The following is a 16,580-nucleotide window of genomic DNA, read 5'->3' on the forward strand; positions in this document are numbered from 1 at the left end:
GAGCGAAACCATCTTTTTCACATGATGAGAAAGGGAAAGATGAATGAACACTATAGTACAGACCAAAAAAAAAAAGCATAACAAGACATAGTACAGTCACAACTAACAGTTATAAAAGTTGAAACACTTTTACTTTATTTTTATTTTTTATTATTATTATCATTTTCATTTCATTTTTATTGACATCCAGCATCAGACATTCCTATCCATTATATCATATTCACATACATCATATATCTGTTGTCTGCCCTAAATGTCAAAATATATTTTTTGGTTGATATCCCAACCATACCCCCCCCCCCCACCCCCCCCCCCCCACCCCCCCCCCCAAAAAAAAGAAAGAAACAGCAGAAAAACAAAATAGCAGAGGTGGGACCAAGTCATTGTTTTGCAAGTCACAAGTAAGTCTCAAGTCTTTGCCCTCAAGTCCGAGTCAAGTCCCGAGTCAAGACAGGCAAGCCCCGAGTCAAGTCCAAAGTCAAGACTGGAAAGTCTCAAGTCAAGTCCTAAGTCCTGCATTTTGAGTTTCGAGTCCTTTCAAGTCCTTTTAACCACAGACTAATATATTAACACAGATTGTGTATGCTTTTCAAACGCTGTATTTATTTATTAAAACAAGTGCATTTTAAATTGCAGGAAAGAAAATTGTGCTGACATTGCACTTTATAATAGCACTATTAACCAGTCATTTTAAACATTAACTCATTCCTTTACAGAACAAACACATTGAAAAATAAAGTGCAAATGTACTTATTTGTACAAAAGTGTTAACATTGAAAAAACATGACATATACGTGAACATAACAAAAAAGTTGTACTTTTTATATGTCAGGGCCCTATGCTGCATTGCATTTGCAAAAGACCAAATTAGCCAAGAGTCTGTCAGTCATTTGTGCACGATGGGGGCGTAGTATGATGCCACCATGGCTGAAAACTCGCTCCACTGGAGCACTGGAGGCAGGCACTGCCAAGACTCTCATGGCCACTCGGAACAGTGAAGGAAGAGTCTTCATGTTCAATGCCCAGAACAAAAGGGGGAGAGAGTTGTTTTGGGTTGGTGCACTACTTGTAAGTGTATCTTGTGTTTTTTATGTTGATTTAATTAAAAAAAGAAAGAAAAAAAAAATTATTTCTTGTGTGGCCCGATACCAATCGATCCACGGACCAGTACCGGGCCGCGGCCCGGTGGTTGAGGACCACTGAGGTAAACAACCAACAGTATGTCAGAAAGCTAACTAAAACGGTACACATATTCATAATATAGTATACATTTTAACTGACCTTTATTTTACTATTTTTGTCTTTTTTTAGGTGGCTAAAATACGCGGTGCTGCTGACCGCCGTCTAACGTTACGTGTGATATATTGACTAACGTAACCCTGCTTAAAAAAATCACTGAACAAAAAGTATGAATAAGGTAGTGAACTGCAACAGATTCCCGTGTTTGCAATAACGTTATAACGTTAGCAGTGAGTTTACAGCCTCACTGATTTAACTACACAGCAAATAAAAGTCACGTTACTTAGCCAATAAACGTTATCTTACATTCAAAACTTACCGTTCTTTGTGCAACTTCAAATGCCGGACGAAGTTGGAAGTTGTTGCCTCTCCATCAGTAATTTTCGAACCGCATGTGTTGCATACTGCAAACCGTTTTGTGTTGACCACCTCGTAATTTTTATACCCAAACGAAATAATTTTAGGTATCATTTTTTGTTCACTGGCGTGTGGTTTGGACATGTCTTCTTCCTTGGTTGTCCTGCAATTTGATTGGATGAATGCTGTGTGATGAAAACAAAGTAGATCTAATTTGATTGGCTGTTGTACTGAGAGCACACCAGCTGACACACGCAACGCTGATAGACAAGTACACAATGAAAAATACGGAGCGCTCCCGAATAACTTTTTCATCTTTGGGTTTTGGGGAAAGTAGCAAGTCATGTCAAGTCATGTCAATTCAAAAGGCTCAAGTCCAAGTGAAGTCACAAGTCATTGATGTTAAAGTCTAAGTCGAGTTGCAAGTCAAATGTTGGAGAAAAAAAAAAAAAAGTTGATACTATTATTTCTAAATACAAAAAAAATAATCCCACGTTAATTAAAATGCAAAGTAAAGCCTATTTAATAGAAATATTATTTGTTACAACATTACGCCCCCCCCCCCCCCCCCCGCCCCCCCGCCCCCCCCACCCCCCACCCCCGCACGGTGCGCCCCCTCCCTTCCCGTATCATGACTCTTTTTGGACGTCACCACATCAAAAAATCAACACAACATGTCAAAACGGCCAAAACTGTCTAGGTGCCCAGGGAAGAAAAAAGAGAAAAGAAGAGAAGGAGAAACAAGAAAAGACAGAGGTAGCAGGTAGGTAACGTTAGCCTACATGAAATTATTTGTCTGTTACAGAATGTGATAGTAACCTGGCTTTTTAGCATTAAGCTAATGTTACATGATTCGGCAATTGCTAATCAATAAATAGCGAGTTCTGTTTTAACGTCGGGTTAATATTGTGGAGGGGGCTAAATTGTTATGGAAAATAATAATGTAACGTTAGGTAATTACAGTACTCCCACCTTACATTCCTTGTATTAGATCTTTTAAGCAGGTGTTTTTTGTTTACATTGTTATTGCCTTCTGGTTAGCTAATGTTTGCCCTGCAGGTAATAGTCACTTTTCCACCCCTTTATATATTAGGTATAGTTGTAAGTAAAAAAAAAAAGGTCAAAGACAAAGCTATTCGGTTTCTTCTGAGTATATACACTTCAATGCCGATGTGGGGGGGCGCCACCTAAAATTTTGCCTAGGGCGCCAGATTGGTTAGGGCCGGGCCTGTACACGGTCTAGCTCCGTCCTATCTTGTCGATTGCATTGTACCATATGTCCCGGCAAGAAATTTGTGTTCAAAGAACTCCGGCTTATTAGTGATTCCCAGAGCCCCAAAAAAAGTCTGCGGGCTATAGAGCGTTTTCTATTGGGGCTCCAGTACTATGGAATGCCCTCCCGGTAACAATTAGAGATGCTACCTCAGTAGAAGCATTTAAGTCCCATCTTAAAACTCATTTGTATGCTCTAGCCTTTAAATAGCCCCCCTGTTAGACCAGTTGATCTGCCGTTTCTTTTCTTTTCTCCTCTGCTCCCCTTTTTCTTGTGGAGGGGGGGGGGGGGCACAGGTCCGGTGGCCATGGATGAAGTGCTGGCTGTCCAGAGTTGGGACCCGGGGTGGACCGCTCGCCTGTGCATCGGCTGGGAACATCTCTGCGCTGCTGACCCGTCTCCGCTCGGGATGGTGTCCTGCTGGCCCCACTATGGACTGGACTCTTACTATTATGTTAGATCCACTATGGACTGGACTCTTACTATTATGTTAGATCCACTATGGACTGGACTCTTACTATTATGTTAGATCCACTATGGACTGGACTCTTACTATTATGTTGGATCCACTATGGACTGGACTCTCACACTATTATGTTAGATCCACTATGGACTGGACTCTTACTATTATGTTAGATCCACTATGGACTGGACTCTTACTATTATGTTAGATCCACTATGGACTGGACTCTTACTATTATGTTAGATCCACTATGGACTGGACTCTTACTATTATGTTAGATCCACTATGGACTGGACTCTTACTATTATGTTAGATCCACTATGGACTGGACTCTTACTATTATGTTAGATCCACTATGGACTGGACTCTTACTATTATGTTAGATCCACTATGGACTGGACTCTTACTATTATGTTAGATCCACTATGGACTGGACTCTTACTATTATGTTGGATCCACTATGGACTGGACTCTTACTATTATGTTAGATCCACTATGGACTGGACTCTTACTATTATGTTGGATCCACTATGGACTGGACTCTTACTATTATGTTAGATCCACTATGGACTGGACTCTTACTATTATGTTAGATCCACTATGGACTGGACTCTTACTATTATGTTAGATCCACTATGGACTGGACTCTCACTATTATGTTAGATCCACTATGGACTGGACTCTTACTATTATGTTGGATCCACTATGGACTGGACTCTCACAATATTATGTCAGACCCACTCGACATCCATTGCTTTCGGTCTCCCCTAGAGGGGGGGGGGGGGGGGGGGGGGTTACCCACATATGCGGTCCTCTCCAAGGTTTCTCATAGTCATTCACATCGACGTCCCACTGGGGTGAGTTTTTCCTTGCCCTTATGTGGGCTTTGTACCGAGGATGTCGTTGTGGCTTGTGCGGCCCTTTGAGACACTTGTGATTTAGGGCTATATAAATAAACATTGATTGATTGATTGATTGATTATAAAAGTTAAAACACTTTTACTTTATTTTTTTTTTATTTTTTTTATCAGACATTCCTATCCATTACATCATATTCACATATATCATATATCTGTTGTCTGCCCTAAATGTCAAAATATATTTGTTGGTTTATATCACAACCATACCCCCCCGCCCCCAAAAAAGAAAGAAACAGCAGAAAAACAAAATAGTATTTGCAAATGCATCAATTAAATAAAGGAAAAATTATAATAAGAAAAAAAAATACATTGTTAATAATAATACTCAGAAATAAAATATAACTTTACTTTATTTTTATTTTGTTGTAGTTATCATGCCAACCGCATGGGGGCGGGTAGCTCAACTTTAACACTATAAAAACAGTTCCGCTTTATTATTTAACGAAGAAGAATGTGAAACCCGAGCCCGGCGCCGTATTTAAATGTTGCTTCATCGACGACTTTGAGGAGATTATCTCTTATTAAACAAAAAACAAACGCGGTAGGTGACGCACTTTGGTGTTGCTAGGTCGCTACATAGCTGTGGTCAGTCATTATATCTAAGCAGGTAGCATTTCGAGTTGAGTGAGTCATCTCGGAGCTAATGCTAACTGCTAAATTAACAACACGTTTGGACTTCGCGGGGACTCCGCCCACCTCGGAGTGTGATTGGTCTATGCGGACGCCCATCTTACTAAACTCCGCTGTGATTGGCTAAGAGTTGACACTGCCTCTTTAAATGTGCAAAAACATTGTTCCTTTTACATTGAGTGCTAAATGTCAAATTTGAATGTTTTTAACATCTGGGTCAGCATTAGAGCAAGTTAAGCAGGAAATGTTTTGCCTGAATCTGACATGTACTTTGTCTTGGCGCCCTCAACAGGCGAACTCGAGCGGTGCTTCGGCCTAAAAAGCCTTTAATTGGCTCAAAGTGCGGACTGCTGGCTAATCCAGGTTTACAGGAGAGGCTGGGTGGTATTTAGCAACACAACAGAACAGGGACAGCCCACACTGTGGTAAGTCTCCTCCCCTACTTCCTCCTTATGCTCGCCAGTTGTCAAACATGTTGGTCCGCACTGGCTTAGTGTTCAAGTTACCTGTACTTTCACCTGTGTGGAGGGGCGGGGTTTAAGCTGCTCACTGGCCTGTGGCACCAACTGAAAGTTGGGTCTGGTATGGATTGCGTGTGTCTTTCCTACCTGGAATGAGTGTCGGTGAGGAGGATCTGCAGAGCTGGGGGTGGACTGACCTGTGTGTATGCCCACCTTTTTTATTGTGCTTTTAGTGCAGCTGTAGCTAGTGACGTCTACAGAACTTGTGTTTTCTTGTCTTCCTGTTAAAGTATCTATCGTAATTTTCGGACTATAAGGCGCACTTAAAATACTTTCATTTTCTCAAAACTCGACAGTGCACCTAATGTACGGTTGTGCTTACCGACCTGGAAGCTATTTTATTTGGTACATGGTGTAATAATGTCAGGTTCAAACACCAAACTATCCATTACACAAGACAAGAAGAAGGAATCAGGCAGAGACAGAGTTGAATTTTACTCATGAGGAGAGACGTATTGGGCTGTACACTCAGTTAGTTTTAGTGATGGGTTGATGAGGCGTCATGAGTAGGGCTGCAGCTAACGATTATTTTTCTATCGATAAATCTATAGATTATTTTTTCGATTAATCGGTTAATCTATAGATTATTTTTTTCGATTAATCTATGGATTATTTTTCCTTTTACCGATTATTTATTTTATTTAAAATGAAGAGGAAAAAAAATAAATGTAGGCCAGTTTTTTCAAAAGGCATGGCTTTTATTTACAAAAAAAAAAGTATGGCCACTCAGTCAACATTGACAACAACATGACAAAATATTCTGTAACAATGTAAACATTTAAAACTTTTAACATTTAACAAAATTAAAAGTAGCTTATTTGCTTTTTAATGTGCAAATATAAAAGTAAACATCCAGTGCAAATCTTAATATTCTGGAATAGTATAAGCATTTCAAAAGTAAAAGTATTGCTTATTTTGCTTTAAAATGTGCAAAAATAAAGATAAACATCCAATACAAAAAAGTGCAAAACGGAAATATTCTGTAACAGTGTAAACATTTCAACAAAAGTAAAAGTATTGCTTATTTGCTAAAATGTGCAAAAATAAAGCTAAACATCCAATACAAAAAAGTGTACAGTGTAAACATTTCAACAAAAGTAAAAGTATTGCTTATTTTGCTTAATAACACAACAATGATAGTATGATTAAAGTGAAAGTTAATAGTTGGTTTGTACATAGTATATGTAACTGTTAATGTTGTAAAAGGTATTTGCACAACTAATTAACGTTAGCGTTTGTGACACGTCTTGTGCCGTGGGGTTCTTTCAGGACCGACAGACTGAACGCCAGACGGCTTTGCCAGGTTTACAATCTTTTAATTTTACACAAAGTCTTTTCTCTTCCAACTCTTTTCTCTTTCTTTCCTCGCTTTTCGGCTCCTCTTCCTCGCTCGCTCGTCGTCCCCTGTCTCTTGCGGCGCCGCTCCCGGCGCGCCCCGCCTCGCCGCTCGCTCGCCGCCGCCGCCTCTCCACAGCGTTAAAGAGGAGCGCGTCTTTGTAAACACTGAACAGGCACGCCAAACGCGCCTCCCAGAGCAAACGGTGCTTTAGTTTATGAATTTACAACGCAGATACAAATGACACATTCATGTTTTTGTGTAATAATGACAACGTATACGCACGCGGACGATTGACTTGTTGATGGTGATGGCAAGAACGTTGTCGGGGGTTTTCTTTTCAAATGTTCGTTCATAGCCGTTGTGCTGCTATGATAGGCCATTTCCGCTCGACACAGTGTGCATACAACAACATTATTAGGCCGTTTATTGAAATACTCCCACACTTTTGACGACTTTTGGCGTGCTTTTTTCCCCTCACTCGCATCGTCTGCTTTGCGCTCCGCCATGACAGTAGTGTGACGTAAATATGCGACGCGCCGACGCACAAAAACGGCGTCGACGTATTTACGTAACCGATGACGTCGACTATGTCGACGCGTCGTTTCAGCCTTAGTCATGAAGCGTTTCGACACATTGCAAAACTGTATTGATACTGTGTCGATACTGTGTCACTAAATACTGACATCTGCTGGACATTAAAAATCCCTACAGGCAACCTATGGACCGACTCAACTGACACTGATTGGATGCCCTAGTACAGGGGTCACCAACCTTTTTGAAACCAAAAACTACTTCTTGGGTACTGATTAATGCGAAGGGCTACCAGTTTGATACACACTTAAATAAATAAATATATTGTCATTTGTAAGTTACACGTAAGTGTGATTTAAACAAGAATAGCTAAATAAATACATTTATATATATAAAAAAATGGGTATTTCTGTCTGTCATTCCGTCGTACATTTTTTTTTTTCCTTTTACGGAAGGTTTTTTGTAGAGAATAAATGATGAAAAAAACACTTAATTGAACGGTTTAAAAGAGGAAAAAACACGAAAAAAATTAAAATAAAATTTTGAAACATAGTTTATCTTCAATTTCGACTCTTCAAAATTCAACCGACAAAAAGAAGAGAAAAACTAGCTAATTTGAATCGTTTTGAAAAAATTAAAAAAAGAATTTATGGAACATCATTAGTCATTTTTCCTGATTTAAGATACATTTTAGAATTTTGATGACATGTTTTAAATTGGTTAAAATCCAATCTGCACTTTGTCAGAATATTTAACAAATTGCACCAAGCTATATTTCTAACAAAGACAAATCAGTATTTCTTCTAGATTTTCCAGAACAAAAATTTTAAAAGAAATTAAAAATACTTTGAAATAAGATTTAAATTTGATTCTACAGATTTTCTAGATTTGCCAGAATAATTTTTTTGAATTTTAATCATAGTAAGTTTGAAGAAATATTTCACAAATATTCTTCGTCGAAAAACCAGAAGCTAAAATATTTATTATTCTTTACAATAAAAAATTACTTGAACGTTGATTTAAATTGTCAGGAAAGAAGAGGAAGAAATGTAAAAGGTAAAAAGGTGTATTTGTTTAAAAATCCTAAAATCATTTTTAAGGTTGTATTTTTTTCTCTAAAATTGTATTTCTAAAAGTAATAAGAAGCAAAGTAAAAAAATAAATGAATTTATTTAAACAAGTGAAGACCCATCCATCCATCCATTTTCTACCACTTATTCCAAGTGAAGACCAAGTCTTTAAAATATTTTCTTGGATTTTCAAATTCTATTTGAGTTTTGTCTCTTTTAGAATTAAAAATGTCGAGCAAAGCGAGACCAGCTTGCTAGTAAATGAATCAAATTTAAAAAATAGAGGCAGCTCACTGGTAAGTGCTGCTCTTTGAGCTATTTTTAGAACAGACCAGCGGGCGACTGATCTGGTCCTTACGGGCTACCTGGTGACCGCGGGCACCGCGTTGGTGACCCCTGCCCTAGTATATACAATAATATAAACCAAGTCATTGTATTTCATTTAGGATTATTTCATATCTTCATTTAAATAAAAATATATTTGTATCTTTTTTAGATACAGTCAATAAATAATGTGAACATGTATCATAACATGGACATCTAAGAGAACGTGTTGTGGATGATTGTGGACTGGGAACTTTTTTAATTTTAATTTTTTACACATTTTTATAAAAAATAAATAAATACAAGTTTTTCCGACGTATTACATTTTAGACGATTTCTCTTCTTAGTTATTATTTCTCCGGCTGTAGAAAAGAGCCGCTCACAGGGCACAGAGGAGGCGACACAGTTGGCGTATCGGTCACGTGACCAAAACAGCTCATGATCGGTCACGTGACTTTCTAAAAGCGGTACGCGCACCGACTCAGGGTTTTGCTCTATGAGCTCGACGCATGCGCCGATGCATCGGTGTTGCCGGACCCATCACTAGTTAGTTTCCCCCTACACTCTAAGGTACAGTCCCACGTGTTCCTCTATTTATTCGGGAGGTCCCTAGTTAACATCTCTGAAGCTGCAAGCAGCCCCAGTAGACACAATGCATGATTTTTCAGAATGGAAATGTGCTGACACTCGTGATCTCGCCCTGTCTCTGTCCTGTCCGCGCCGAGGTACTCGATGTCCGTCCTTGGCTGTCAGCAGGCAGGGTCTGGAACCAAACTGCAGACAAGAGAAAACTCGCAAAGCAAGACCACAAGTTGTGTCTTTGCACAGATAGAAAAGTACAACCTCAGCACAATTGCTAATAACTATAACAACGGTCTTTAAGCATAAGAGTTGTGTGATAACTTATACATAATTATTCCAACAAATAAGTGTGACCGGTAGATGGCAGTCACACATAAGAAATACGCATAGACTGCAATATGACACCAGTAAACAACACCAAAACTTTAAATGTTCCATTGAGAATATAGAACATGACACACGGCGCTCAAAAAGCTAGGAAGCCGCACCACTTTATGGATTGTCGGCGCGTTACGGCTACGGTAGTCAGACGTACTCTTCAACATACGAGTGTTAGTATGGCGTGTGTGTATAAGGACCGCAAAATGGCAGCTACTGGCAGACATTTTATTGGGCGTTTTGTTTCGGGGAACCGGAGGGTGTGTTCTAACTATCGTGGGATCACACTTCTCAGCCTTCCCGGTAAGGTCTATTCAGGTGTACTGGAGAGGAGGCTACGCCGGATAGTCGAACCTCGGATTCAGGAGGATCAGTGTGGTTTTCGTCCTGGTCGTGGGACTGTGGACCAGCTCTATACTCTCGGCAGGGTCCTTGAGGGTGCATGGGAGTTTGCCCAACCAGTCTACATGTGCTTTGTGGACTTGGAGAAGGCATTCGACCGTGTCCCTCGGGAAGTCCTGTGGGGAGTGCTCAGAGAGTATGGGGTATCGGACTGTCTGATTGTGGCAGTCCGCTCCCTGTATGATCAGTGCCAGAGCTTGGTCCGCATTGCCGGTAGTAAGTCGGACACGTTTCCAGTGAGGGTTGGACTCTGCCAAGGCTGCCCTTTGTCACCCATTCTGTTCATAACTTTTATGGACAGAATTTCTAGGCGCAGTCAAGGCGTTGAGGGGATCCGGTTTGGTGGCTGCAGGATTAGGTCTCTGCTTTTTGCAGATGATGTGGTCCTGATGGCTTCATCTGGCCAGGATCTTCAGCTCTCACTGGATCGGTTCGCAGCTGAGTGTGAAGCGACTGGGATGAGAATCAGCACCTCCAAGTCCGAGTCCATGGTTCTCGCCCGGAAAAGGGTGGAGTGCCATCTCCGGGTTGGGGAGGAGATCTTGCCCCAAGTGGAGGAGTTCAAGTACCTCGGAGTCTTGTTCACGAGTGAGGGAAGAGTGGATCGTGAGATCGACAGGCGGATCGGTGCGGCGTCTTCAGTAATGCGGACGCTGTATCGATCCGTTGTGGTGAAGAAGGAGCTGAGCCGGAAGGCAAAGCTCTCAATTTACCGGTCGATCTACGTTCCCATCCTCACCTATGGTCATGAGCTTTGGGTTATGACCGAAAGAACAAGATCACGGGTACAAGCGGCCCAAATGAGTTTCCTCCGCCGGGTGGCGGGGCTCTCCCTTAGAGATAGGGTGAGAAGCTCTGTCATCCGGGAGGAGCTCAAAGTAAAGCCGCTGCTCCTCCACATCGAGAGGAGCCAGATGAGGTGGTTCGGGCATCTGGTCAGGTTGCCACCCGAACGCCTCCCGAGGGAGGTGTTTAGGGCACGTCCGACCGGTAGGAGGCCGCGGGGAAGACCCAGGACACGTTGGGAAGACTATGTCTCCCGGCTGGCCTGGGAACGCCTCGGGGTCCCACAGGAAGAGCTGGACGAAGTGGCTGGGGAGAGGGAAGTCTGGGCTTCCCTGCTTAGGCTGCTGCCCCCGCGACCCGACCTCGGATAAGCGGAAGAAGATGGATGGATGGGTTTTGTTTCGCAATATTATGCAAAAGCAACTTTTCTTACCTTCTGATATCTGCTGATGTGTATTTGGGATCTGCATAAGTCCTGAAAATGTGTGCGCCTCTGTAGTCGATGAGCTTCTTCTTTTTCTCTATCTTCTTGTTATGTGACATTCATCCTCCGCTGTTGCCATTTCTAATATAAAGTAGTGTAAAGTTCTTACTTATATCTGTCAGTAAACTCGCCATGAAAGTACTAAAACATACCGGTGTAGTGAGTTTACATTATTCACCCAAGGAACTTTAGTTATTAGAGAGTTCCGGTCGGATTTTTTTTCACGGGACACATTTCGGGCGTTGTTGTTGCACTAGTGAGCCAAGGATGAGGAGATGCTGCTCTGTTATTGATTGAAGTAAAGTGTGAATGTCGTTAAAACAGTTGGCGCCATCTTTTGACACTTTTTCCACCCCCGTCCTTGCACGCTTGCAAGTCAGCTCCCTTGAGCTGACTTATTCTGGTATTGTGGGGAGCACAGATTGTACATTAGAATCCCGACGTCAGCCGTTGGGCTTTGTGCTATGTTTAGACTGGTGACCCCAGTCACCCTAGAGGGTACCAAATTAACACCCCTTGGAACTCCTGTTTCAGCGGCCTCTCTAACTTCCCGCAGAGGACGCCATGTTTTATCTCGGAGGAGTGTAACGGGCTCCTTTGATTTGATGAGAAACCCTGAGGGTGTTTACTTTGATGCAATTGGACAACCAAGGGGGGTCCCACCACAACATAAATTGTGGTTTGAATCCTGTGCAGGTTTCGAGAACCTTCCTATAATTGGTGCTATTTTCCCTGTGACTGCTACTAAAAATGTAGAACGCATTAACTATGTTTTTTATAATCTGTTGAGACTGACCAACCTGACTCGTGATGCTGTTGAGGGGCTTTCTGAACAACCTGGGTTTGCTATGTCACTGAAGGGGGTCAGGCAAAGTGGTGACTTTCGAGAAATGCTAGTTTCCTTCCCTGACAGTGACGACATTGACATAGATTCCATCCGTTTATCTCCCATGTAACTGTGCTTTTAATTTTTACTAGCTTGCTCAAAGCGGGGCGTATTTTAGAAGTGTTGTACTAGTGATAAAGATCTTTTTAGAAGATCTGAAGGGGGAATTGTCGGAGGCAGATATTTACATATATCCGAATTTAAGTTGTACTTTGTCCGTTTCTTTGTCATATTTGAAAACAGCTCGTCTTTTCCACTTCTTCTCTTGATGCTCTGTCAGCAAGCAAACTCTGTGTGTTAACCTTGAGTTCTTTGGAATGTATTATGGCTAGGGAGACGTTGTGTTTTTGTTATGGCTAGGGAGGTGGAAGGGAAGAGAGGTTTTTGGCGTTGGGAAGGGAGACCATTTTGGGTGTGTGGGATAGAAGGTTCTAGGGTTAGACTGGTCTCAATCTAAAATGTATATTGTCAAAGCTTTGAGAATATATACAACAAAATACCTATTCTGTCTCTGGTGGTTTTTCAACTCAGCTTTAAGTGTCGGAAAGAACTTGGGAGCGAATTGTGACTTGAATTCCCTGGGAGGAACAACTGGTCCAAAACGCAACAACCGCTACAACAAAGATGACGGGGAGACGGCGCATCCTGAAGCGACTGTCAGAAAGCGACTTGAAGATGATGTGTAAAACATCATCTATGCAACATGTTGACCAAAGAACCACCATTACATGTTATGTAGACCACAAGGAAGTCTTTTACATTTAGAAAATAATCATAATATCACCCCTTTAATGCGCCCTATGGTCCAGAAAGTACAGTACGTTATTAACTTCACAAACCGAAGAAGTTAACCCGACCCGTTTCTCAGATCCAGTTACTGGTCAGCAGTGTCGGACTCGGACAGCGAGAGCGGGACCATGTCCAGGCACCGCCTGCGTTTGGATGAAGGCCTGCTGGACCGCAGCCTGCCTCTGGGCAGCGCATCTTTCAGCGTCGGGGGAAGCGGCTGGAGAAACACCAGGTAGACGTCAGCACTACGCATCCTCATTTTAAGACCAGTTGACAAATTACAAGAATTGACATTTTGACTTTGCTTTAAAACATAGGTGTCAAACTCATGGCCCGGGGGCCAGATGTGGCCCTCCACTTTTTATTTGGCCCTCGAAAGCCTGGAAATATGTATCAATATAGTACCGTAACTTTCCTTACTAAATGTATTCTTTCTTTCTATTTTGGGAGAGAACAAAATTAATGGGAATATATGGGAATAAATGGGAATATATGGGATTTAATGGTAATATATGGGAATTATTGGGAATATATGTCAATTATTGGGAATATATGGGAATAATTGGGAATATATGGGAATTAATGGGAATATATGGGAATTAATGGGAATATATGGGAATTAATGGTAATTTATGGGAATATATGGGAATGAATGGAAATTAATGGGAATATATGGGAGTTGATGGGGATATATGGGAATATATGGGAATTAATGGGAATATATGGGAATTAATGGGAATATATGGGAATTCATGGAATTATATGGGAATTAATGGGGATATATGGGAATTTATGGGAACATATGGGAATTAATGGGAATATATGGGAATATATGGGAAATAATGGGAATGTATGGGAATATATGGGAATTAATGGGAATATATGGGAATATATGGGAATTGATGGGAATTTATGGGAATTAATGGAAATTAATGGGAATATATGGGAATTGTAGGTTGATTGGCAACACTAAATGGTCCCTAGTGTGTGAATGTGAGTGTGAATGTTGTCTGTCTATCTGTGTTGGCCCTGCGATGAGGTGGCGACTTGTCCAGGGTGTACACCGCCTTCCGCCCGATTGTAGCTGAGATAGGCTCCAGCGCCCCCCGCGACCCCAAAGGGAATAAGCGGTAGAAAATGGATGGATGGATGGACAAAATATATGTACTACATGGAATCGCCAATAATGTTAACTTAGATATTGTCTAATTATGCAAAAATATATTGTCAAACCATTCTTTAAATAGAAAAAAATGATAATGATTTCAAAGCAGGCAGCACGGTGGAACAGGGGTTAGTGCGTGTACCTCACAATACGAAGGTCCTAGGTTCAATCCCAGGCTCGGTATCTTTCTGTGTGGAGTTTGCATGTTCTCCCCGTGACTGCGTGGGTTCTACTCCGGCTTCCTCCCACCTCCAAAGACATGCACCTGGGGATAGGCCCCTCCCACCTCCAAAGACATGCACCTGGGGATAGGCCCCTCCCACCTCCAAAGACATGCACCTGGGGATAGGCCCCTCCCACCTCCAAAGACATGCACCTGGGGATAGGCTGATTGGCAACACTAAATGGTCCCTAGTGTGTGAATGTTGTCTGTCTGTCTGTGTTGGCCCTGTGATGAGGTGGTGACTTGTCCAGGGTGTACCCTGCCTTCCGCCCGAATGCAGCTAAGATAGGCTCCCGCGACCCCGAACGGGACAAGCGGTAGAAAATGGATGGATTTCAAAGCAAGTTATCCATCAATGTAAAAGTAGCAATAGATTTCATGGTAAAATTGTGACATTTATGTGGTTTTTACAGCATTTTTCTCTAAATGGGAAAAAAACAGTACTTTTTTTTTTTACTGTAATAAACTGTGGTGCCATTTTGGCATTTACAGTAATTCACTGAAAAATCTACAGTTGTTGTTGAAAACACAGGCAGCTCAGGTGACAAAATTTTACTGTAAAATTGCAGTTTTATTTACAGTAAAAAAACAAATGTTAATTTTACAGAAAAAACATTTTCTTTTACCATTAAAAACAGCAGTACTTTGTTTCCATTTACAGTAATATGTACTACATTGTGAGGTGACATTATTGCAACTTGCCATATATTTTTTACATTTTAGTTTAAAAAAAAAAAATCTCCTAATAAAATGCATGAAAAATGGTGTAATAATAGTATTCACTGTTAGACGCGGCCCTCTGGGGCCAAACATAACTGCCATGTGGCCCTCAGTGAAAACCACTTTGACACCTCTGTCCTAGAACCTTCTGTTATGATTTTTGTCACGTTCAAACACTGAGGACATCTATTAAACAAGACAAAAGGCAAGGAATCAAACAGAGACAGAATTCAATTTGGACTCAATATTGAGGAGAGACATGGCCACTGCACTCTCTGCACAGTCCTGCACCACGCTCTGACGAAGAAGGTTTTCGTCTCCTCTTTTATTCAGATGTTCAACGTTCACGCACCAACACATGTCACAGCAGGAATGGGAAGTATGTAAAACAGTCATTGTTTTCGGTCGCTTTGAAGACCAAGAAGAGGATTTCTCGGGCTTGGGCTCTTCCTGGATCCAGCTGGGTCAGGTGTTGGAGGACAATGGATAACCCCTCCCGTCTCCTGACCACAGTTGCTTCAAAAGGGCAGCGGGTCGTAAATAGCGTTGACTTCAAAGAGAGTTCGTTTAACACTTCAAAGAGAGTTCCTCTGGAAGTTGAGCAGATCCTGCCATCTGTCCGTGTTGAAATCACAGTGGCGTTTCACGAGCTTTCTTCCTCTTGTTAGGCCTCGAAAGACAGCATTCATCTTCTTATCAGGAACACAATGCAACACAACGTTTCTTTTGTGATAACTTACAAACAATTATTCCAACAATTTTACTTCCTGGTTTCAATGACCCCGCCTTATCTTGCCTCTGATTGGCCAGTCTGTAATGTGTCACCCTAACCTTAGCCAATTGTGACTCATCATACAAACACCAACCAATCATCACGGATGTTGTGACGTTTTTTTTCCATGCGTGACGTCAGCGGATTATCCATATATGGTATAAATATACCCAGAGTGCTTTGCGCAAGTCCGATGCTGTCGTCAATGAGATCCTTCTTTTTCTTCATCCCCTTGTTGTGGGGCAGACTGGCTCGTTGTTGCCATTTCTAATACAAAGTTCTAACTTGTATTTGTCAGTAGACTCGCTATGGAAGCTAAAAACTACTACCGTATTTTCCGCACTATAAGGCGCACCTAAAAACCACACATTTTCGTAAAAGCTGACAGTGCGCCTTATAACCCGGTGCGCTTTATATATGGATAAATATTAAGATTCATTTTCATAAAGTTTCGGTCTCGCAACTGCGGTAAACAGCCGCCATCTTTTTTCCCCGTAGAAGAGGAAGTGCTTCTTCTTCTACGCAAGCAACCGCCAAGGTAAGCACCCGCCCCCATAGAACAGGAAGCGCTTCTTCTTCTACTGTAAGCAACCACCCGCCCGCGTAGAAGAAGAAAAAGCGCGCGGATATTACCGTACGTTTCATTTCCTTTGTGTGTTTACATCTGTAAAGACCACAAAATGGCTCCTACTAAGCGACAGGGATCCGGTTCATGAAAAGACGCAA

At 41.6% G+C, this 16,580-nt stretch overlaps 1 protein-coding gene across 3 annotated transcripts in view; it reads left to right on the top strand.

Annotated features, from left to right (window-relative positions):
- The first annotated feature begins 5,346 nt into the window (after positions 1 to 5,346).
- The window catches only part of LOC133574713 (uncharacterized), a 34,952-nt gene continuing 23,718 nt past the window's right edge, over positions 5,347 to 16,580 (top strand). For 2 of the 3 annotated variants that reach the window (XM_072912047.1, XM_072912048.1), the window contains exons 1-2: positions 5,348 to 5,542; positions 13,054 to 13,206. In XM_072912047.1, the coding sequence (XP_072768148.1) occupies positions 5,496 to 5,542; positions 13,054 to 13,206 (200 nt within the window). In that variant the 5' untranslated portion in view covers positions 5,348 to 5,495. Of the gene's footprint in view, positions 5,543 to 13,053; positions 13,207 to 16,580 lie in introns of all 3 variants that reach the window. The other variant, XM_072912046.1, reaches the window with a different exon arrangement.

The sequence above is a fragment of the Nerophis lumbriciformis genome, linkage group LG32, assembly GCF_033978685.3.
Source record: "Nerophis lumbriciformis linkage group LG32, RoL_Nlum_v2.1, whole genome shotgun sequence".
Taxonomy (NCBI): Eukaryota; Metazoa; Chordata; class Actinopteri; order Syngnathiformes; family Syngnathidae; genus Nerophis; species Nerophis lumbriciformis.